Genomic DNA, 24276 nt, shown 5'->3' on the forward strand with positions numbered 1-24276 from the left:
TCGCCTTCTCCCCATATTCGTACTGTACACCCTGTGCCTTCCTCCATTGTGCCTCTGCAGTGCCCGTAGTCAGCAAGTCAAATTCTACATGTAGCCTTTGCCTTTCCCTGTACAGTCCCTCCTCCGGTGCTTCCGCATATTGTCTGTCCACCCTCAAAAGTTCTTGCAGCAACCGCTCCCGTTCCTTACTCTCCTGCTTCCCTTTATGTGCCCTTATTGATATCAGCACCCCTCTGACCACCGCCTTCAGCGCCTCCCAGACCACTCCCACCTGGACCTCCCCATTATCATTGAGTTCCAAGTACTTTTCAATGCACCCCCTCACCCTTAGACACACCCCCTCATCTGCCATTAGTCCCATGTCCATTCTCCAGGGTGGGCGCCCTCCTGTTTCCTCCCCTATCTCCAAGTCCACCCAGTGTGGAGCGTGATCCGAAATGGCTATAGCCGTATACTCCGTTCCCCTCGCCTTCGGGATCAACGCCCTTCCCAGCACAAAAAAGTCTATTCGCGAGTAGACTTTATGGACATAGGAGAAAAACGAGAACTCCTTACTCCTAGGTCTGCTAACTCTCCACTGGTCTACACCTCCCATCTGCTCCATAAAATCTTTAAGTACCTTGGCTGCTGCCGGCCTCCTTCCAGTCCTGGACTTCGACCTATCCAGCCCTGGTTCCAACACCGTATTAAAATCTCCCCCCATTATCAGCTTTCCCATCTCTAGGTCCGGAATGCGTCCTAGCATCCGCCTCATAAAATTGGCATCATCCCAGTTCGGGGCATATACGTTTACCAAAACCACCGTCTCCCCCTGTAGTTTGCCACTCACCATCACGTATCTGCCCCCGTTATCCGCCACTATAGTCTTTGCCTCGAACATTACCCGCTTCCCCACTAATATAGCCACCCCCCTGTTTTTCGCATCTAACCCCGAATGGAACACCTGCCCCACCCATCCTTTGCGTAGCCTAACCTGGTCTATCAGTTTCAGGTGCGTTTCCTGTAACATAACCACATCTGCCTTAAGTTTCTTAAGGTGTGCGAGTACCCGTGCCCTCTTTATCGGCCCGTTCAGCCCTCTCACATTCCACGTGATCAGCCGGGTTGGGGGGCTTCCTACCACCCCCCCCCCCCCCCCCCCTCCCCCCGTCGATTAGCCATCCCCTTTTTCCAGCTCCTCACCCGGTTCCCACGCAGCTGTATCTCCCCCAGGCGGTGCCCCCCCGCCCATCCCCTCCCATACCAGCTCCCCCCTCCCCCCAGCAGCAGCAACCCAGTAATTCCCCCCTCCCACCCCCCCCCGCTAGATCCCCCGCTAGCGTAATTACTCCCCCCATGTTGCTCCCAGAAGTCAGCAAACTCTGGCCGACCTCGGCTTCCCCCCGTGACCTCGGCTTGCACCGTGCGACGCCCCCTCCTTCCTGCTTCTCTATTCCCGCCATGATTATCATAGCGCGGGAACCAAGCCCGCGCGCTTCTCCCTTGGCCCCGCCCCCAATGGCCAACGCCCCATCTCCTCCACCTCCCCTCCTCCCCCCATCACCACCTGTGGAAGAGAGAAAAGTTACCACATCGCAGGATTAGTACATAAAACTCCTCTTTCCCCCCTTTTTAACCCCCCTCTTCGCCCCCCACATTCGCCCCACCACTTTGTTCAAACGTTCTTTTTAATAACCCGCTCATTCCAGTTTTTCTTCCACAATAAAAGTCCACGCTTCATCCGCCGTCTCAAAGTAGTGGTGCCTCCCTCGATATGTGACCCACAGTCTTGCCGGTTGCAGCATTCCAAATTTTATCTTCTTTTTATGAAGCACCGCCTTGGCCCGATTAAAGCTCGCCCTCCTTCTCGCCACCTCCGCACACCAGTCTTGATAAACGCGGATCACCGCGTTCTCCCATTTACTGCTCCGAGTTTTCTTCGCCCATCTAAGGACCATTTCTCTATCCTTAAAACGGAGGAATCTCACCACTATGGCTCTGGGAATTTCTCCTGCTCTCGGTCCTCGCGCCATCACTCGGTATGCATCCTCCACCTCCAACGGACCCGCCGGGGCCTCCGCTCCCATTAACGAGTGCAGCATCGTGCTCACATATGCCCCGACGTCCGCTCCCTCCGCACCTTCAGGAAGACCAAGAATCCTCAGGTTGTTCTCCAGTGCCTCCAACCTTTCCACACATCGTTTCTGATGTGCCTCATGCGTCTCCGTCTTCACCACCAGGCCCTGTATGTCGTCCTCATTCTCGGCTGCCTTTGCCTTCACGACCCGAAGCTCCCGCTCCTGGGTCTTTTGTTCCTCCTTTAGCCCTTCGATCGCCTGTAGTATCGGGGCCAACAGCTCTTTCTTCATTTCCTTTTTGAGCTCTTCCACACAGCATTTCAAGAACTCTTGTTGTTCAGGGCCCCATGTTAAACTGCCACCTTCCGACGCCATCTTGGTTTATGCTTGCCTTCCTTGCCGCTGTTCTAAAGGATCCACTGCAATCCGGCCACTTTCTCCTCCTTTTTTCATCCGTATCCAGGGGGGATTCCCTTCTGGTTTACCGCACAGTGTTTTTAGCCGTCAAAATTGCCGTTGGGGCTCCTATCAAGAGCCCAAAAGTCCGTTTCACCGAGAGCTGCCGAAACGTGCGACTCAGCTGGTCATCGCCGCACCCGGAAGTCATTCGTATAAATCTTGTATAGCCTATTTGGAGCAGCCATCCTCCACACCTGTGATGTAATTGCCAGCAGCAATGGGCCTGGTAATATTGCCAAGAAAAAGTCCTAACTGGCCAATTCCCCAATCAAACCCACTAATAGTTGACGCAAAATGTCATTTGAATTGCAAAAGAGCAAAATTGTAGCATTGCCGGAAAGCACACATTCAGACGGATGACGATCAGCAAAGTCTTGGAGTTGGAGATTTGACGTAAAACATGTATTGCTGCAATTTTTTGAAAATCAGGCTCGCGGTCACGTGCCCCGTTTTCTGACCTCTGCCCATGGAGTAATGAATGGACGACTGTTACACGTTTTCAGATCATCCACCTGTAATCGCATAGCCAATCATCATCCGCCTCTCAACTGTCCAAATTCTTGAAGAAAAGGCTTCAGTGAAAGCATTATAATCGTGCAATATGTTCATGTTTTTGTTTTGTTTCATGCATTTTTTGGGGCATGTGAAATTGAAGCTGGTGGGTAGGATGGATATTCTGGATTTGTTGTTTAGATAATGATGTTGTTTTCTTGCAGTTTTGTGGTTACATCTGAATTTTGGTTGATATGTTCCAAACCTTAATTCTGATGACGCAAAAGGTTGCTCAGTTCTGGAAGGCTGTACTGGGTTGACTGGGGAACAGGTTAATTCTCTGCTTCTACAGGTGTCAAGGGCTGGGGACTCAATATAATTTTGAAATCTCCATATTTATATTCTCAAGTCTCAAATTGGTAAAAATGTTTTTTTTTTTTTTTTTTTTGCGGGAGCAGCTGAAAAATTTGAGGATACATTCCCAAATCTTTCTTATCAATGAGGTATACGCAAAGAGAATGGTCCACAGGCTGTAACATTACATGGCTGCTGGGAAATTATCAATGCTGTCTTTGGTGATTTACGTTATTTACTGCATCTGTTGTGATTAAATATAAATGAGAAAAGATGAATATTGAAGTTAGTAGCAAAAAGGTCAATTTAAAACTGCAACCCTTAATTAGTGTTGTCTCCTGTTTCAGTGTACCACGCAATTTATTTTGAAGAATTAACAGCAATTGAAATGACTGAAAAAATTGCTCAACTTTTCAATATTTCTCCTCGTCAAATCCATCAGATCTACAAACAGGGACCTACGGGTATTCATGTGCTTGTGAGTGATGAGGTAAATATCGAATGGAGTTACGATGAAAATAATATTGATAACTGCCCAATGCTTATTCCTTCACATACCGTAAGAATGTAACTTGAGCTTGATTTTGATCTTGGAAAGCCATGTGCCTGGAGTATATATGATTTTCTAATGTTGAGAAGTGGAGGAGGATCAGTTTGGGGATTATCGAGCTTGTCTACATGGTCACCCTCAGGATGGGTATTACTTAGAAAGCTACGACACCAGCATGGCCCCAATATCATACAATCTGGGCAGGTGAGCAACAGAACAATCTAGCTGGCTTCAGAACTGAGGACAATCAAGCCACATATAAAGCATTTATAGCCGGTAGGAACACATTGTTATGCAGGCAGTAATAATAATAATCGCTTATTGTCACAAGTAGGCTTCAATGAAGTTACTGTGAAAAGCCCCTAATCGCACTTCAACCAACAAGGGAATACTCCTTGGAGATGTTTTGATGAGATTCAATTACATAGAACATACAGTGCAGAAGGAGGCCATTCGGCCCATCGAGTCTGCACCGACCCACATTAATCCCTCACTTCCACCTTATCCCTGCAACCCAATAACCCCTCCCAACCCTTATGGACACTACGGGTAATTTATCATGGCCAATCCACCTAACCTGCACGTCTTTGGACTGTGGGAGGAAACCGGAGCACCCGGAGGAAACCCACGCGGACACGGGGAGAACATGCAAACTCCGCACAGACAGTGACCCAGCGGGGAATCGAACCTGGGACCCTGGCGCTGTGAAGCCACAGTGCTAATCACTTGTGCTACCGTGCTGCCCATTGCTGCCTGAATCACAAGTTTGATACTCTATGTTCAGTAGTTAGTTGGGAAAGTCCCACAATTCACCCCCATGAATGGATGATCTATCAGAAATAATTGAAGAAATATTCAACAGTTGTAGATTCAAGGAGGCGGATCTGTTGGTCTCCCGAGATGACACCAGTTCACATTCTTGCTTAAGGCTGGATAATCCTTCCTCCAAGGACATGAAAATTTATTTGCAAGTTTTCTTAGTCATCAAGATGATACACTTGAGTCGCAGCAAAAATGATCGTGGTTGGCCTGCTTGTCGGCTTCACGAACGGTGGTTCTCTGACCGGGTCGAGGTGGGGTTTCCAGTACCTGCTCGAAAGAGTTTCCTTATGGTTGAGAGGTTTGCTGTTGCATCCAAGACATTCCATTTGATGATCCTGATTTTGGAGCGGAAATTGTTAGTTTGTGATCTCCTTTCTTGGGAGATAATTTGGCCGCTGTGGGGCCTACAGCAGTGAATACACTTTTGCAAAGTGTTGGAGATGTGTGGTGATCACGAAAGGTGCTGTATAGTTGGGGGGGGGGGGGGGGGGGGGGCGCGGTTTAATGGTTGTCCGGACAGTTAGTTCAATCCTTTGCTGTCCTCTATTATGGTGTATCTCCAGCATCTCTGACACTAGTTCTGTTCAGGTTCATGTTCACATTATTTCATTATTCCATCAGCTAATTAAATCTGGCTCATTGAGGATCATAAGCTGGTGTCCTCCATTGTGAGTTATTTGGAGGATGTCCACGGTACGGTCTTTATTAATCAATCAATTTTGCAAGTTAATGCGCCCTTCACACATTGAAGACGCGTTGTGCCTGCTGTTGATGATCAAACCTGTGTCGATTGGCATATTTGGTCTGACCTTTTTTAAAAAACAAACAAACATTTTATTAAGGCATTTAGAATTTCATAACAAATACAAATGTAAACATAGTTCAGGACATAGCACCCCCCCTCCAACCAACAACCATACTCAGCCAACATGACTTATACACACAATTCTCCAGTCCCTCTGTCTCCTCGCTGATCCCGCTTAAACTTAAAGTAACTCTTTCTCCCCCCCCCCCCCCCCCCCATTGTATCTGCTGTAAGTTTAGTTTAGTTTACCCAAAGAAGTCGATAAACGGCTGCCACCTCCGGACGAACTCTAACATTGATCCTCTCAGGGCAAACTTAATTTTCTCAAGCCTGAGAAACCCAGCCATGTCGCTAACCCATACCCCCAATTTCGGGGGCTCCGGGTCCCTCCACGCTAATATAATCTTTATTATCACAAGTAGGCTTACATTAGCACTGCAATGGAGTTACTGTGAAAGGCCCCTAATCGCCACATTCAGGCGCCTGTTTGGGTATATAGATACATAGAACATACAGTGCAGGAGGCCTTTCGGTCCATCGAGTTTGCACCGACCCACTTAAGCCCTCACTTCCACCCTATCCCCATAACCCAATAACGCATGGAATGCACATTTTTCTCTCCGCAGACCAAGGTCTGTCTCTGAGAAACGAAGGAGAGCCTCATCCGAATTGCTTAAAAGCTTAGACAAAGGGTCATCTGGACTCGAACCGTTAGCTCTTTTCTCTCCCTACAGAAGCTGCCAGACCTGCTGAGATTTTCCAGCATTTACTCTTTGGTTTCAGATTCCAGCATCCGCAGTAATTTGCTTTTATTACTTAAATGCTCTGTTTCCCCTGTGACTAACACATCATCCAGATACACTGCCACTCACAGCAAACCTCCATGTTTTCCATTACCCTCTGGAATATGGCACAGGCCAACACTCCAAAGGGTAGTCTGGTGTACCCGTATAGCCTCTATGGTGTTTATAGTGACATATTTCTGGGAGGCAGGTCCGATTCTAACTGAAAGTATGCATGGCTCATCGGGCTTCGTAAATGTGTCCACTGGCCAATTTTGCGGAAAGACCCTCGATGCAGGGCATCGGATAACGATCCAACCGGGAGGCCCTGTTGACCATCTTATGCAGTTTGGGTGGCACTAGTGGTCCTAGTACTCAATCGACAAGCAGTCTAATGATTCCAAGGCCTTTGAGTTCAGCCTCAACCGTCGCTACCCAAGGCGAGCCTTGAAGTACCTTTTGTGGTGCGTCTGAATCGACCTGAATTCCTGCCATGGCCCCTTTTATTTTCCCCAGTTCAGGTTGGAAGGGTATTTTCCAATTACTCTGTATGGGCCCCGAATCCTATTTGCTGCCAGTCCAGGTGTGAGTTTTTAAGCCAATCACGGCCTAGCAGGCTTGGGACTGTGTCCCTTGACTATGATCAACAGCAGTCGCAACGACTGTTGGTCGTAAACCACCGGGGTAATTGTGGTTCTATCAATAGCTAATGGTTTGCCGATATACGTCGCTAATAGTGCCTCGGTGTCTCGCAGATCTAACTGCTGTAACCCTATCTTTATACTGTCAAAGGTCTGCTTCCCAATAATTGAAACCGCAGCTCCTGTCTTGAGTTCCATATGTAATTAACTTGCACAGCTATGTTCATCGGGGCCACTGAGGTGCTGTGTCCAATACTCTAAGCCTGCGCCGAACACATCCAATCTTCGAACAAAGGCACATTTATTTATTTATTAAAAAATATATATATTTATTAAAGTTTTTTACCAACACAATTTTTTCCCCTGACGAACAATAGCCCCCCCCCCCCCCCGTAACAAAATAACAAGAAATTGCACTGAGCAAGATGTATACATGGCAAAATGGTATATTTACATAACTGTATACACTGGCTCTCTCCCGCACGTGCCAGTTTCCCCCACCCTTCATGTTATCTCCTGCTCCTCCATCCCACCCCCCCCCCCCCCCCCCCCCCCAAGCAATCCCCCATTTCTCCCCCCCCACCCCCCAGGGTTGCTGCTGCTGCTGACCGACCTTCCTCTAACGCTCCGTGAGATAGTCTAGGAATGGTTGCCACCTCCTGTAGAACCCCTGCGCAGATCCCTCTCAAGGCAAACTTAATCCTCTCCAGCTTTATGAACCCAGCCATGTCATTTATCCAGGCCTCCACGCTGGGGGGCTTCGCCTCCTTCCACATTAGCAAGATCCTTCGCCGGGCTACTAGGGACGCAAAGGCCAGAATGCCGGCCTCTTTCGCCTCCTGCACTCCCAGTTCGTCCACTACTCCAAATAGTGCTAGCCCCCAGCTTGGCTTGACCCGGACTTTCACCACCTGAGATATTGCTCCCGCCACTCCTCTCCAGAACCCCTCCAGTGCCGGCCATGACCAAAACATATGGACATGGTTCGCCGGACTCCCTGAACACCTTCCACATCTGTCCTCGCCCCCAAAGAACCTACTCAACCTCGCCCCCGTCAAGTGCGCTCTGTGAACCACCTTAAATTGTATCGGGCTGAGCCTGGCACATGAGGAGGAGGAATTACCCTACCCAGGGCATCAGCCCACAAATCTTCCTCGATCTCCTCCCCCAGCCCCTCCTCCCATTTACCCTTCAGCTCTTCTGCTAGCACTTCCCCCTCTTCTTTCATCTCCTGGTGTATTGCCGACACCTTGCCCTCCCCGACCCATACACCTGAGATCACCCTATCTTGAATTTCTTGTGCTAGGAGCAACGGGAATTCCCTGACCTGTCGCCTCACAAAAGCCCTCACCTGCATATATCAAAATGCATTTCCCGGGGGTAGCTCAAACTTCTCCTCCAGTGCCCCTAGGCTCGCATATGTCCCGTCAATGAACAGGTCCCCCATTCTTCTAATTCCCGCCCGATGCCAGCCCTGGAAACCCCCCGTCCATCTTCCCCGGGACAAACCGGTGGTTACCCCTGATCGGGGACCACACCGAGGCTCTCACTGTACCCCTGTGCCGTCTCCACTGACCCCAGATCCTTAACGTTGCCGCCACCACCGGGCTCGTGGTATACTTTGCTGGCGAGAACGGCAGCGGTGCCGTCACCAACGCCCCCAAGCTCGTTCCTTTACAGGATGCCATCTCCATCTCCCAAGGCCACCAGCACGGTAGCCTTGTGGATAGCACAATTGCTTCACAGCTCCAGGGTCCCAGGTTCAATTCCGGCTTGGGTCACTGTCTGTGCGGAGTCTGCACATCCTCCCCGTGTCTGCGTGGGTTTCCTCCGGGTGCTCCGGTTTCCTCCCACAGTCCAATGATGTGCAGGTTAGGTGGATTGGCCATGATAAATTGACCTTAGTGTTCAAAATTGCCCTTAGTGTCGGGTGGGGTTACTGGGTTATGGGGATAGGGTGGCGGTGTTGACCTTGGGTAAGGTGCTCTTTCCAAGAGCCGGTGCAGGCTTGATGGGCCGAATGGCCTCCTTCTGCACTGTAAATTCTATGAAATTCTATGAAATCCTCTTCCATGCCGCCCCTTCTCCCTCCATAACCCACTTGTGGATCATCGCCACATTTGCTGCCCAGTAGTAGCTCCCTAGGTTTGGCAGCGGCAACTCTCCTCGGTCCCTGCTGCGTTCCAGGAACCCTCTCCTTACCCTCGGGGTCTTATTCGCCCACACAAACCCCATAATACTCCTACCTACTCTCTTGAAAAAGCCCTTGGTGATCACGACAACACCTCCCAGAGGTACTCCCACTCTACTCGGTCAAAGGCCTTTTCCGCGTTCCCCCCCCCCCCCCCCCCCCCCGGGGGGGGGCTGGGATCTGTACAGCTCTTCATAAAAGGCCTTGAATACTTTGTTTATTTTCGTTACACTCCGAACCGTGGCTCCCCTTCCATCTTTGATTCCCCCTATTTCCCTCACTGCCGTCCTCTTACGGAGCTGGTGTGCCAGCATCCGACTAGCCCTTTCCCCGTACTCGTAGGTCGCCCCCTGCGCCTTCCTCCACTGTGCCTCCGCCTTCCCCGTGGTCAACCGGTCAAACTCCGTCTGGAGCCGTCGTCTTTCCCCAAGTAATCTTTCCTCCGGGGCCTCTGCGTATCTCCTGTCCACTCTCAAAAAAATCTCCCCCACTAACCTCTCCTTTCCCATGCCCTCTGTCTTCTCCCTATGAGCCCTGATGGAGATTAGCTCTCCCCTGATCACCGCCTTCAGTGCCTCCCATACCAACCCCACCCGCACCTCCCCATTGTCGTTGGCCTCCAAGTACCTTTCAATACACCCCCTCACCTTCCCACACACCACCTCACCTGCCAGCAGTCCCACATCCAGCCGCCACAGCGGGTGTTGGTCCCTATCCTCTCCCAGCCCCATTTCCACCCAGTGCGGGGCGTGGTCCGAAATGGCTATGGCCGAATACTCCGTCCCCTCCACCCTCGGGATGAGCACCCTGCCCAGAACAAAGAAATCTATCCGGGAGTAGGCTTTGTGTACATGGGAAAAGAAAGAAAATTCCCTGGCCTGCGGCCTTGCAAACCGCCATGGGTCCACTCCCCCCATCTGATCCATAAACCCCCTAAGTACCTTGGCCGCCGCCGGCCTCCTTCCCGTCCTTGATCTGGAGCGGTCCAGTGCTGGGTCCAGCACTGTATTGAAGTCCCCTCCCATTATCAGGCCTCCTACCTCCAGGTCCGGGATGCGCCCCAACACACGCTTCATGAATCCGGCATCATCCCAGTTCGGGGCGTATACATTTACCAACACCACTCGCGTCCCTTGCAACCTACCGCTCACCATCACATATCTCCCTCCATTATCCACTACGATAGTCTTGGCCTCAAATGACACATGCTTTCCCACCAAAATTGTCACCCCTCTATTTTTCGCGTCCAGTCCCGAGTGAAATACCTGTCCTACCCATCCCCTTCTTAACCTAACCTGGTCCCCCACCTTCAGGTGTGTCTCTTGGAGCATAGCCACGTCTGCCTTCAGTCCCTTCAAGTGCGCGAACACACGAGCCCTCTTGACCGGCCCGTTCAGGCCCCTCGCGTTCCATGTTATCAGCCGGATTGGAGGCCCCCCCCCCCCCCCCCCCCCCCCCCCCCCCCCCGGCCGACTAGCCATCTCCTTTTCTGGGCCAGTCCCGTGTCCGCGTCTCCCTCGCCCTCCAGTCCCCCACCCGGGGGACCTCCGTCCCGACCACCTCTTCTGTGTCCCATTCCCTTTCGGCCAGTGCAGCAGCAACCCCCCCCCCCCCCTTTCCCCCTTACCCCCCCCCTCTCCTCCCCCTCTCCTCCCCTCCGCTAGACCCCTGTCTAGCTTTTTTGCTCCCCCCATGTCACTCCCGTAAGTCAGCTGACACCTGACCCGGCTTCCCCCGCCGTCCCTTTGACCCCCCCCCCCCCCCCCCCCCCCCCCCCCCCCCCGGTGTGGGAGTCTCCCAATCAATCCTTCGTTCCCCTTCCCGCCTATCTTCCCGCACGCGGGAAACCCCCCGCGCTTTCCAAAGCCTGCCCCGCCCCCTCTGGCACGGCTCCTGTCGTGGCCTAGTCTCTCTCCCCCAGCCCATATAACATTTCCTGCGCGTGATTGACCCCCTATATACAACAACCATCATACTTCAACCCTCAAACACCCCCCACCCTCAAAGCCTCAGTTAGAGTCCAACTTTTCAGCTTGTATAAAGGTCCATGCCTCTTCAGGCGTTTCGAAGTAGTAATGTTGGTCCTTGTCTGTTACCCACAGTCGCGCTGGCTGCAGCATTCCAAATTTCACTCCTTTCCGATGCAGCACCGCTTTGGCCCGGTTGAAACCCGCTCTCTGCTTGGCAACCTCCGTGCTCCAGTCCGGGTATATTCGGATCTCAGCATTGTCCCACTTGCTGCTCCGCTCCTTCTTGGCCCATTTCAGGACCCTCACTCTGTCCGTAAACCGGTGAAATCTCACCACCATCGCCCTTGGCGGCTCGTTTGCCTGGGGCTTCCTCGCCAGCACCCGGTGCGCCCCGTTCAGCTCCAGCGACCTCGACGGGGCCTCCATGCCCATCATCGCCCGATCATCGTGCCCACGTATGCCGCGGCATCAGCCCCTTCCACTTCTGGGAGACCCAGGATCCTCAGATTATTTCTCCTCGACCTGTTCTCCAGGTCTTCGAGTCTTCCCGCCCACTTCTTGTGTAGCATCTCGTGCCGCTCCACTTTTACCGCCAGGCCCAAGAGCTCGTCCTCATTCTCACTCACTCTTTTCTGGACCTCCTGGATCTTCACCTCGTGGGCCTTCTGGGTTATCCCTAGTCCTTCAATTACCGCCAGCATAGGCGCCAGCAGCTCCTCGAAGCAGCGCTTGATGAATTCCTGCATCTTTGTCCCCGGCCGCCGCCATTTTGCTTTTTTCCCCTCGCTTCTCCCGCTGCTCCAATGCCGCTTTTCTGGCCGTTGCACTTCGGGTCCGGTCCATAAAAGTCAGTAGGGGACCCCTCTCTCCTCTTCCCCACGGGTCGTCTGCAAAAAAAAACTCCGTTGGGGCTCCTCTAGCGAGCCCGAAAGTCCGTAATCGCGGGAGCTGCCGAATCGTGCGGCTTAGCACCGCATAGCTGCAACCGGAAGTCCACATTTATTTCTTAAAACGTTCTCCAACCTTAGTCCAGTTGTATCCTCGTCGCCAATTGTATCCTCGTCCCGGGGGGGGGGGGGGGGGGGGCGGCGTCAGGTGATGAGTTACTCACCACAGGATTCCTAGCCTTTGACCTGTCCTGGTAGCCACAGTATTTATATGGCTAGTCCAGTTTCGGATTAATGGTAACTCTCAGGATGTCGATAGTGGGGATTCAGTGATGGTAACGCCATTGAATATCAAGGGTGAGTATTAGATTTCCTCTTATTGGAGATGGTCATTGCCTGACACTTATGTGGCACAAATTTTAATTACCAATCGGCCGAAGCCTGGATATTTTTGGACATGAACTGCTTCAGTATCTGAGGAGTCGCGAATGGTGCTGAACATTGTGCAGTCATCTGCAAACATTCCCACTTCTGACCTTATGATGGAAGGGAGGTCATTGATGAAGCAGCTGAAGATGGTTGGGCTGAGGACACGACCCTGAGGAACTCCTGCAGTGATGTCCTGGAGCTGAGATGATTGACCTCCAACCACCACAACCATCTTCCTTTGTGCCGGGTATGACTCCGACCAGCGGAGAGTTTTCCCCCTGATTCCCACTGACTCCAGTTTAGCTCGGGCTCCTGGATGCCACACTCGGTCAAATGCTGCCTTGATGTCGAGGGCAGTCACTCTCACCTCACCCCTGGCATTCAGCACTTTTGTCCATGTTTGAACCAAGGCTGTAATGAGGTCAGGAGCTGAGTGACCCTGGCGGAACCCAAACTGAGCGTCCGTGCTGCTTGGTCACATTGTTGAAGACTTCTTCCATCATTTCTGTTATGTGTCAAAGAATATATCCCTGCTGGTGAAGTGTGACATGAGCAGAGTGTTTTGCACAGGTTTTCAGCTCTCCATCTTGGATTGTATGACAACACCTCTTAACCGCAAATCGTGTTTGCAAGAATCCAGAGTGTGGGGATCTCCACACCGTTTCTCTTTGAAGCTAACTCTGAGATATAACAATTTTACTGATGGTGATTGATTGAGAGTGGACTGATCAGGTGGCAATTAGCCAGATTGGATTTGTCCTGCTTTGAATAGATTATGCCATTTGTTCTATCCATAAGATGTTTCCCAGACAGACTGTATCTCCATCGCATTCAAATTGATAACGTGCACATACATCACTGTCGCTATGCTCGTGCACTGAATGTTGCTATTTGCACTTAAACTGCGTATACGGCACTTTTGGCAGATCAACCGGATTGGTCTCGAGGCAGAGAGAGAGCTCCGCCTCCTAAATGGATGCTTTGATATGCTACAATCTGTGGAGGATGTGAAATCTTTGCATTCACCATCTTATTCTTGAAGGCTCAATATAGTAATATGATTCATGGAAGGATTAATGGTTACTTCTAGTTCTCAACTGTTTCCGATCTACATCAATGGTTCGGATGACAGGACCAAATGCACGGTAGCTCAACTGCCGATGGCATCAGGATCGGTTGGAAAGTAAGTTGTCAAGAGGGGGAGAGTTTTCAAAGGGATGCAAGCAGTAACGTGGGAAAATGTGAAGTGGTTCATTTGGCAGGAAGAATAGAAAAGCAGAATATAATTTCATGAGAGATTCAATGGAGAGAGATTACAGAACTCTGGTATAGAGGGATCTTGGTGTGCCAGTACATGTATCAACAAAAGTTAACAGCAAGTGATTAGGAAGGCGAATGGGATGCAGTTGTTTATTGCAAGGGGAATGGGATATAAAAGTAAGGATGTTTTACTGTAGCTTTACACGGCCTTGGTGAGACTACATCTAGAACATAGAACATTACAGCACAGTACAGGCCCTTCGGCCCTCGATGTTGCGCCGACCTGTGAAATCACTCTAAAGCCCATCTACACTATTCCCTTATCGTCCATATGTCTATCCAATGACCATTTGAATGCCCTTGGTGTTGGCGATCCACTACTGTTGCAGGCACGGCATTCCACGCCCTTGCTACTCTCTGAGTAAAGAACCTACCTCTGACATTTGTCTTATATCTATCTCCCCTCAATTTAAAGCTGTGTCCCCTCGTGCTAGACATCACCATCCGAGGAAGAAGGCTCTCACTGTCCACCCTATCTAATCCTCTGATCATCTTGTATGCCTCAATTAAGTCACCTATTAACCTTCTTCTCTCTAACGAAAACAGCCTCAAGTCCCTCAGCCTTTCCTCATAAGATCTTCCCTCCATACCAGGCAACATTCTGGTAAATCTCCTCTGCACCCTTTCCAATGCTTCCACATCCTTCCTCTAATGCAGCGACCAGAATTGCACGCAATACTCCAAATGCGGCTGCACCAGAGTTTTGTACAGCTGCAACATGACCTCATGGCTCCAAAACTCAATCCCTCTTCCAATAAAAGCTAACACACCGTACGCCTTCTTAACCCTCTCAACCTGGGTGGCAACTTTCAGGGATCTATGTACATGGACACCGAGATATCTCTGCTCATCCACACTACCAAGAATCTTACCATTAGCCCAGTACTCTGTCTTCCTGTTATTCCTTCCAAAATGAATCACCTCACACTTTTCTGCATTAAACTCCATTTGCCACCTCTCAGCCCAGCGCTGCAGCTTATCTATGTCCCTCTGTAACTTGTAACATCCTTCCGCACTGTCCACAACTCCACCGACTTTAGTGGCATCTGCAAATTTACTCACCCATCCTTCTACGCCCATCTCCAAGTCATTTAAACAAATGACAAACCGCAGTGGCCCCAAAACGGATCCTTGTGGTACACCACTAGTAACTGGACTCCAGTCTGAACATTTCCCATCAACTACCACCCTTTGTCTTCTTCCAGCTAGCCAATTTCTGATCCAAACTGCTAAATCACCCTGAATCCCATGCCTCCGTATATTCTGCAGTAGCCTACCGTGAGGAACCTTAGCAAACGCTTTACTGAAATCCACATACACCACATCAACTGCTTTACCCTCATCCACCTGTTTGGGCACTTTCTCAAAGAACTCTAAGGTTTGTGAGGCACGACCTACACTTCAGAAACCGTGTTGACTATCTCTAATCAAATTATTCCTTTCCAGATGATTATACACCCTATCTCTTAAAAACCTTTCCAAGACTTTGCCCACAACAGAAGTAAGGCTCACTGGTCTATAGTTACCGGGGTTGTCTCTACTCTCCTTCTTGAACAAGGGGACAACATTTGCTATCCTCCAGTCTTCTGGCACTATTCCTGTAGACAAAGATGACTTAAAGATCAAAGCCAAAGGCTCAGCAATCTCCTCCTTAGCTTCCCAGAGAATCCTAGGATAAATCCCATCCGGCCCAGGGGACTTATCTATTTTCACACTTTCCAGAATTGCTAACACCTCCTCCTTATGAACCTCAAGCCCTTCTAGTCTAGTAGCCTGAATCTCAGTATTCTCCTCGACAACATTGTCTTTTTCCTGTGTGAATACTGACGAAAAATATTAATTTAGCACCTCTCCTATCTCTTCGGACTCCACGCACAACTTCCCACGACTGCCCTTGACTGGCCCTACTCTTACCCTAGTCATTCGTTTATTCCTGACATATCTATAGAAAGCTTTAGGGTTATCCTTGACCCTACCTGCCAAAGACTTCTCATGTCCCCTCCTAGCTCTTCTTAGCTCTCTCTTTAGGTCCTTCCTAGCTAACTTGTAACTCTCGAGCGCCCTAACTGAACCTTCATGTCTCATCTTTACATAAGCCGCCTCCTTCCTCTTGACATATGTTTCGACTGCTTTCGTAAACCACGGTTCCCTCGCTCGAACACTTCCTCCCTGTCTGACAGGTACATACTTATCAAGGACATGCAGTAGCTGTTCCTTGAACAAGCTCCACATTTCCATTGTGCCCATCCCCTGCAGTTTTCCTCTCCATCCGATGAATCCTAAGTCTTGCCTCATCGCATCATAATTGCCTTTCCCCCAGATATAATTCTTGCCCTGCGGTATATACCTATCCCTTTCCATCACTAAAGTAAACGTAATAGAATTGTGGTCACTATCACCAAAGTGCTCACCTACCTCCAAATCTAACACCTGTCCTGGTTCATTACCCAGTACCAATTCCAATATGGCCTCTCCTCTCGTTGGCCCATCTACATACTGTATCATGAAACCCTCCTGCACACATTGGACAAAATCCGACCCATCTAAAGTACTCGAACTATAGCGTTTCCAGTCAATATTTGGAAAGTTAAAGTCCCCCATAACAACTACCCTGTTGCTTTCGCTCCTATCCAGAATCATCTTTGCAATCCTTTCCTCTACACCTCTGGAACTTTTCGGAGGCCTATAGAAAACCCCTAACAGGGTGACCTCTCCTTTCCTGTTTCCAACCTCAGCCCATACTACCTGAGTAGACGAATCCTCATCAAACGTCCTTTCTGCCACCGTAATACTGTCCTTGACTAACAATGCCACCCCTCCCCCTCTTTTACCACCTTCCCTGAGCTTACTGAAATATCTAAACCCCGGCACCTGCAACAACCATTCCTGTCCCAACTCTATCCATGTCTCCGAAATGGCCACAACATCGAAGTCCCAGGTACCAACCCATGCCGCAAGTTCACCCACCTTATTCCGGATGCTCCTGGCATTGAAGAAGACACACTTTAAACCACCTTCCTGCCTGCCGGTACACTCCTGCAACTTTGAAACCTTACTCATGACCTCACTATTCTCAACCTTCTGTGTACTTGTTACTAAGGGGAACGACCACAGGGGATCCCCGTACTGACTGCTTCCTCCCAGCCCCTCTCGCCGTCACCCATCTATCTTTATTCTTTGGAGTAACTACATCCCTGAAGCTTCTATCTATGACCACCTCTGCCTCCTGAATGATCCGAAGTTCATCCAGCTCCAGTTCCCGAACGCGGTTTCTGAGGAGCTGGAGATGGGTGCACTTCCCACAGATGAAATCAGCAGGGACACTGACGGCGTCCCTCACCTCCAATATTCTGCAGGAGGAACATTGCACTACCTTCCCTGCCATCCGCTCGAGATAAAAAAAAGAAAAAGAAAGAAAGAGCTTACCTGTTATTCACTCTACCCCTTAGGTTAAAGGAGGTGGAAGGGTGGGGGACACTACAAGTGTAGTGTCTCGGGTTTAGAAACTGCCCAACTTAAATACAGGTAAAAATAAAACACTTAACTAGCAACCACTGCGCCCCACACGAGAACAGCAATCAGCTGTTATGGGCCTGCGCAAACAATTTAAATCTTTACTACGTACCCAGCAGTCACTCTGTCCTCACTCCGACTGGATTCAGCTGGAAACTCCCTACAGTAAGTTTTAAAAACATTTACTCTCCTTCTCAGCAAGCACTCACTCAGCAACCACTGCGCCCCGCACGATGACACCTCAGGGAAAAGAAAAACTACTTACCAGTCATCAGTTAGTCACTTACTTGCAGGCTGTGACATCACGGCTCAACTTCTTTCTACTTCTACCTGCCCTCGAGCCTTCCTCTCGGCTGGGATCCTTACAGCGGTTGGGGTTTTTTTGGTTAGAGAAGGGGGTAGGGAGGGAAACACTGAAGAGTGTTTCGCATTTGAGTGTCACTTGACAACAGTTCCTCCACAAACCACCTTTAAGTTACGGTGACCACAATGCACGTATGCAAATTTCCCTCGCAACAGCCAATCAGCAACTCCGCTCTACTGCCCTCTGCTGGATGTTTGCCTTCACTTGAACTGCTAGGGTCTCTTGCACAGGTACACCTTCAGGTTACGGTGACCACAATGCGCGTATGCAAATTTCCCTCGCAACAGCCAATCAGCAACTCCGCTCTACTGCCCTCTGCTGGATGCTTGCCTTCACGTGAACAGTCAGGGTATCTTGCACAGGTGCACCTTCAAGTTACGGTGACCACAATGCACGTATGCAAATTTCCCTCGCAACAGCCAATCAGCAACTCCGCTCTACTGCCCTCTGCTGGATCTTCTGGAATACTATGTACAGTTTTGGACTCCTTTATTTGAAAAAGGGCATAATTATGTTTGAAGCAGTTCATATAAGGTTTATTTGACTATTTCCTGGGATGAGGTGGTTATCTTATGAAGAAAGGTTGAAACCTACAAGATTGAGAGTATCTGATCGCGGTGTACAAGATTATGAGAGTATCTGATCGAGGTGTACAAGATTATGAGAGTATCTGATCGCGGTGTACAAGATTATGAGAGTATCTGATCGCGGTGTACAAGATTATGAGAGTATCTGATCGCAGTGTGCAGGATTATGAGAGTATCTGATCGAGGTGTACAAGATTATGAGAGTATCTGATCGAGGTGTACAAGATTATGAGAGTATCTGATAGAGGTGAACAAGATTATGAGAGTATCGGATCGAGGTGTACAAGATTGAGAGTATCTGATCGAGGTGTACAGGATTATGAGAGTATCGGATCGCGGTGTACAGGATTGAGAGTATCTGATCGAGGTGTGCAAGATTGAGTATCTGATCGAGGTGTACAAGATTGAGTATCGGATCACGGTGTACAAGATTGAGAGTATCTGATCGAGGTGTACAGGATTATGAGAGTATCTGATCGAGGTGTACAGGATTATGAGAGTATCTGCTCGAGGTGTACAGGATTATGAGAGTATCGGATCGCGGTGTACAGGATTATGAGAGTATCTGATCAAGGTGTACAAGATTGAGAGTATCGGATCACGGTGTACAAGATTGAGAGTATCTGATCGAGATGTACAGGATTATGAGTATCTGATCGAGGTGTACAGGATTATAAGAGTATCGGATCGCGGTGTACAGGATTATGAGAGTATCTGATCGAGGTGTACAAGATTGAGTATCTGATCGAGGTGTACAAGATTGAGAGTATCGGATAGGGAGCAGCTGTTCCTCTTAGTTGAAGGGTCAGTTACGAGGGGGACACAAGTTCTAGGTGAGGGGTGGGAGGTTTGGGGGGGATTTGAGGAAAAACCTTTTTACCCAGAGGGTGGTGAAGGCCTGGAAAGCACTGCCTGGTAGAGGTGGGTTGCCTCGCATCCTTTTAAGAAGTTCCTGCTTGAGTACTTGACACGTCTTAACATTCAAGGCTATGTGTCAAGTGCTGGCCAATGGGATTAGGTAGACAGCTCAGGTGTTTTTCATGTGTCGTTTCAGAGTCGATGGACAGAAGGGCCTCTTCTGCACTGTGTGATCTGTGATTCTGACTTGACAGGGTGGTTTCCTCTTGTTGAGGTGACTAAAACTAGGGCACGCAGTTTAAAAATAAGAGGATTCCCTTTTAAGAGCGAGCTGAGGGGAAACGTCTTCTCCCAGAGGGTCGCAGGTGTGTAGAATTCTCTTCCTCACAGACAGCAGTGGAGGCGAGGTCAGTGCGTTTATTCAAGGCAAGAGTTGGCTAGATTTCTAACCGACCGGCACGGGAGTCCAGGACAGGATTATGGGGGACAGAACTGGGAAGTGGAGACCGCAAGCAGATCAGCTGTGATCTTATTGAATGGTGCAGCAGGCATGAAAGACCGAATGGTCTTCTGTGTTCCCTTGATTAGCTTTTGGTCAAAATGAATTTGCATTGTGCTGATGTATGCTTTCACAAAACCCATCAAGCTGGGCTGATTTGGAGGATGCAGTTCGTTTGGTCATGTGCGTTCCATGTATCAGGTGCGTAATCTCTCCTTGTTCATATAATTTTGTCAAAGGAAAATCTGTGTGGTTTGTACTCTATCATTTGTTTTGTTTTTCAGATGATCCAAAACTTCCAGGATGAATCTTGTTTTGTTTTAGACACATTAAAAGGTAACCTCAGCACTGAAGACCTTTACTACTTCAACTTGTTTAGCACTCCTGAGCTTTGTAAGATGGTGCAATATAATTTGATTAATCATTAAATCAAGAGCCAATTCTCCTGAGCACATTCTGGGACTGGCTTGTCTGAGCTGCTTCACTCGCCTTGGACTTAAATTGTTTTTACAGTTGTCCATAGTTTCTTGAATAATAAAATAATTGTCGGCAGAGGATATTGGTAATTTCCAATCATAGGTTTCAGGCACCTCTTGTAAGGCCAAACATGTATTGGCCAATCCTAATTTCCCCCGAGAAGGTGATTTGTGAGTTGGTTTACTCAAATACAACTGAGTGGTTTGCTGGGCCGTTGCGAGTCCCCCACATTGCTGTGGGTCTGGAGTCGCAATAGATTAGACCAGGTAAGAATGTCAGATTTCCTTCCCTAAAGGACATTGGTGAACCAGATGGGTTTTATGACAATCCAGTGGTTTCACGGTCATCATTAGACTGGCAACTGAATTGACATCCCCTAGCTGCTGTGGTAGGATTTGAGCTTCTCTACAGAGCATTAATCCAGGGTCTCTGGATTGCTTGTCCAACCATAGCTGTTATGCTACCATACTGAAGTTGTCAACTATTCGAAAATTGTAAGCCACCTTTTTCTTTCCTCAATAACAGGATCTTTATATCAATCCAAATATGTAGAGAGATATCTTGGCTAATTGTTTGTTAGTAGCTCCCAACAATTTCCATCAATGACTTGTTCAGAAACTGGCACAGCCCTTAATCTGCCGATTCCTGTTATTCCCCTTGGCCCCAAATGTCCTGCAGTACCAGTGACCGTTCTGTGAATTATGTTTGTGTGTACTGACATTTCTGAAGCATCCCATTTGAGGAGTAAAATAGTTTTACGATCCCGTTGCAATTTTATATTGTTCCTTGTTCATCTGAAAATGGTTTCCCTCAGGAAAAGGGGAATTATAAATCCAGTGTTTTGGGAGAGGAATGGATTGAGCTAATTTTTTTTCATTTTTTTCCCCCATTACAGCTGAGGGCAGTGACAGTTACCACATAATCCTCAAGTGAGTTTCCATGGATCATGTCTTCAGTGAATGACTTTACCCCTAACTTGTGGTTCCTACTCTCGGGAGAAAGATATTTACAGCCCCTTAAAAAAAACACCAAGGCCGTAGCTGCTTCTCTTGGTTGGCAGAAAGAATCACAATGGGATTGTACACATGCTCAGCAGCCCGACACAAGTGACTAACGCTTGTTGAAGCAAATTCTCACTGGCAATTGAAGGCAAGGGAGTATATAGAGGAAAGAAGAAAATATGCGAGCATGTGTTTCTGTAAGAAATTGAATTTTCTGTTGTCCTATGATAGAAAATTGCTCCTTATGACCATGTGTTAAAGTGTATTCACTGCTGTTCTTGATTGGAGGGATGAATGGACTCCGCTCAACACATCTACCGGTTGTTCTTCATTCTTGATTTTACATCACTTTATTCTGCGCCATTTTTAGTGCCATGAGATGGAAGCTAGTTCAGATATGCATTTTATCTGGTTCAGCCTGCTCAAGAGTTCCACTTGAGGTACTTAGACGTATAGTCCTGTCCTGCACATTTTGGATCATCCTCAATCTTTCAGTCCATAGTTAGTGATTGGTCAAAGCCTTTATGCAACTCTGCTATGATTGAAATCCTCTTTGGGTACATTGCTTTGACTGGAATAACTGACTACGATCATCACTTATTTATTTACTCGGACGATACTTGGGAGGCTGTGACTCTCCAGCCAATTGTGCATTTCCACAGGTTCTGTGTCTGGCCTGTCTTGCTATATATGTGGTTCTAGTTGATCAGTTATGGAGCAAGATTGGTGATCACCTGAGATGAAAGTGCTCTGTATAATCCTACCCTGCCAAGTGAAAATTGAAGAGAACTGAGAAAGCAATAAACGCGTAAAACAGTTTAAAACGACTTCTAAGTTATGTAAAATCAGAGCGGTTCTCGATGATGCCAGCGATATTGAAACTTGCATATCATTGTACTCTGAACTTTTTAATTTGAACACTTGAGTCTAGTTGGCCCATAAATTAGGTGCTCCTATCATAACTCAAGTGAAGTGTCAGCCTATCTTGCATTTGGTTCTAACAGTCTAGAAGCCTCTGTCAGATGCACAGACCTAATCTATCCAGTGAAGCATTTAAAGTGGGAAATCTGCGGTCTTCTGGAGGGCTTTGCCAGATGTGGAAATATTTTTACTCTGCATTTCCAACACTAAGATTCGTAATATGTGGTCTCCAGTCCAGATGGAGGATTCAATTGGACGAGTGCTGAATTATGATGACAACTTGGAGGAACCATGCTAGCACCCGGTGAAACTCCTTGCAGAGGAAAAGACCTACAATTGTGCGATCCCAGTATATTAGAAGGAGTGGAATTAACAATGAAACCATCTTCAGGAAAAGAATGTTTGACATTCCTTACCCCTAAGCAGAGCTGCTCAACTGCTAGATAATCTCCTTAAACTGTTTTAGAAAGTAAATTCAGTGACATATGGCCACTCGAGTCATTTCGGATCGGAGAATATTGGGTACAAACATCTGACTATACACATGTTGAGGTCAGTCAAATGTTTTCCACGTCTGTGAGAAAGCCAACTGGAGTTTTAAAAGTAACTTAAGGAAATGGGTCAGAAACAAAAATGCTGAAGGGCCCTAGAGGGCGGCAGTGAGGCTTCTCACTGATCTGATCTCCCCACTTGTGGAGTAAAGCAAATGCAGGGACTTGAGGGAGTGCCTAATGAGGGAACCAGTTTAGTTTAGTGGAGTTGGACTGTCTCCAGTTCCACACTTCAATTCATTTGCAAGTAATTCTTTTTATTTAATCGAACCTTCAAACTGTTCATTTTATTTTTCCAAAACATAGTTTTGCCTCTAGCTATGTGGGGTGTGGCAGATTGTCTCAAAGATATCTTTGTTTATGTTGTGGATTGAACTCGCGAGGATCTTAGACCAGTTACAATGTAGAATGAATGATTTGAGACAATGCCTTTCAGTACCTACACAGCAGCGTGTTTGGGCTGGCAGATTTAATTGGAGCTCTTTAACATGTTAAAAAGTCCAGAGAGAAATGTGGGGGGAAAGCAGTCTGGTGATGGCTTATGTCTTTTTTTTAATTATTAATGTGACACTTCATGTAATAATGTCACAAAAATATATGTTGTGACAATTTTTAAGAATACTTTTCCTATGCAAATGGATTACAAAAAGTGTAATAAAGCTGGCACGGAAGTAATGGCAAAGCTTGTTCATGTATTGTACAACTTAATGTTGTGATAGGTGACATGTTGCCCGTCACTACCTGTAACATCTTTTTTTAAACATATAATCCACAAAATGTACACTTCAATATATACTGAACTAATAGTAAATGGTGATTTAAATTTTCTGCTCGTCTCTGGTTTGTCGTCCGGGGTCTGTCTTGAAATTGAGTAAACAAGGACATTCCCTTCAAGCTGTTTAATTTGTACCATTATTCAAGAGCCAGTTTTGTGTCATTTATGCCCCGTGGACATATAATAAAATTCAAGAATATCCTTTTTATTTGGTTTCTAAAAATGAAACTTTTGAGACGGTCGAAAAACAAGTACAAAGGAGAAGTGAAAAGCAGGTGTGTATGCGCCAGGAGCAGCTGAATCCTATTTCATTTACTGCTTTATTTGTTTAAATTCATTTGAAGTTTTGATGTGGGAAATGTGTTCTGGTGCCCTTTATTCTGTGTGAACAGGGAACCTAAACGCCCAACTTCACATCAAGTACCGAATGGCTCCTTGCATTTATCTGAGACACATTAGGGCTGTTTTTTACAGGTACTGCGTGCTAATAAAAAAAACAAAAAACGTTTGAGGCTTCCACTTGAGCTATAAGCTGTGGTCGCTGCACATTGTCTACCGTCAACATTATACCAAACCAAAGGAATGGACCAATGCACAAAATGAGCATTTCGGACCCATCATACTGCTAAAGTTGTCACTTCATATGTTGGTTGTTTCTGTCCATGGGATGCTTCTCCTGTTGGGATGGCATTTGGCCCCAGTAACTTGTGTCGCGAAGATCTCAACTAGCTCATGGTGATGACCAGAGATGCATTTGTGTGCGTTTCCTCCGGGTGCTCTGGATTCCTCCCACAGTCCAAAGATGTGCAGGTTAGGTGGATTGGCCGTGCTAAATTGCCCCTAGTGTCCAAAAAGGTTAGGTGGGGTTACGGGGATAGGGGGGAGGTGTGGGCTTAAGCAGGGTGCTCTTTCCAAGGGCCGGTGCAGACTCGATGGGCCGAATCGCCTCCTTCTGCACTGTAAATTCTATG

General features: G+C 48.1%; 1 protein-coding gene across 3 annotated transcripts in view; it reads left to right on the forward strand.

The window, feature by feature from the left end:
• tfcp2 (transcription factor CP2) overlaps window positions 1-23357 on the forward strand; it is a 122477-nt gene extending 99120 nt beyond the window's left edge. For all 3 annotated transcript variants that reach the window (XM_072494024.1, XM_072494026.1, XM_072494027.1), the window contains 3 exons: window positions 3710-3852; window positions 19865-19916; window positions 20953-23357. In XM_072494024.1, coding sequence (XP_072350125.1) covers window positions 3710-3852; window positions 19865-19916; window positions 20953-20990 — 233 coding nt within the window. In that variant the 3' untranslated portion in view covers window positions 20991-23357. The remainder of the gene's footprint in view (window positions 1-3709; window positions 3853-19864; window positions 19917-20952) is intronic.
• The last annotated feature ends 919 nt before the right edge of the window (window positions 23358-24276 follow it).

This window comes from Scyliorhinus torazame, chromosome X (assembly GCF_047496885.1).
Source record: "Scyliorhinus torazame isolate Kashiwa2021f chromosome X, sScyTor2.1, whole genome shotgun sequence".
NCBI lineage: Eukaryota > Metazoa > Chordata > Chondrichthyes > Carcharhiniformes > Scyliorhinidae > Scyliorhinus > Scyliorhinus torazame.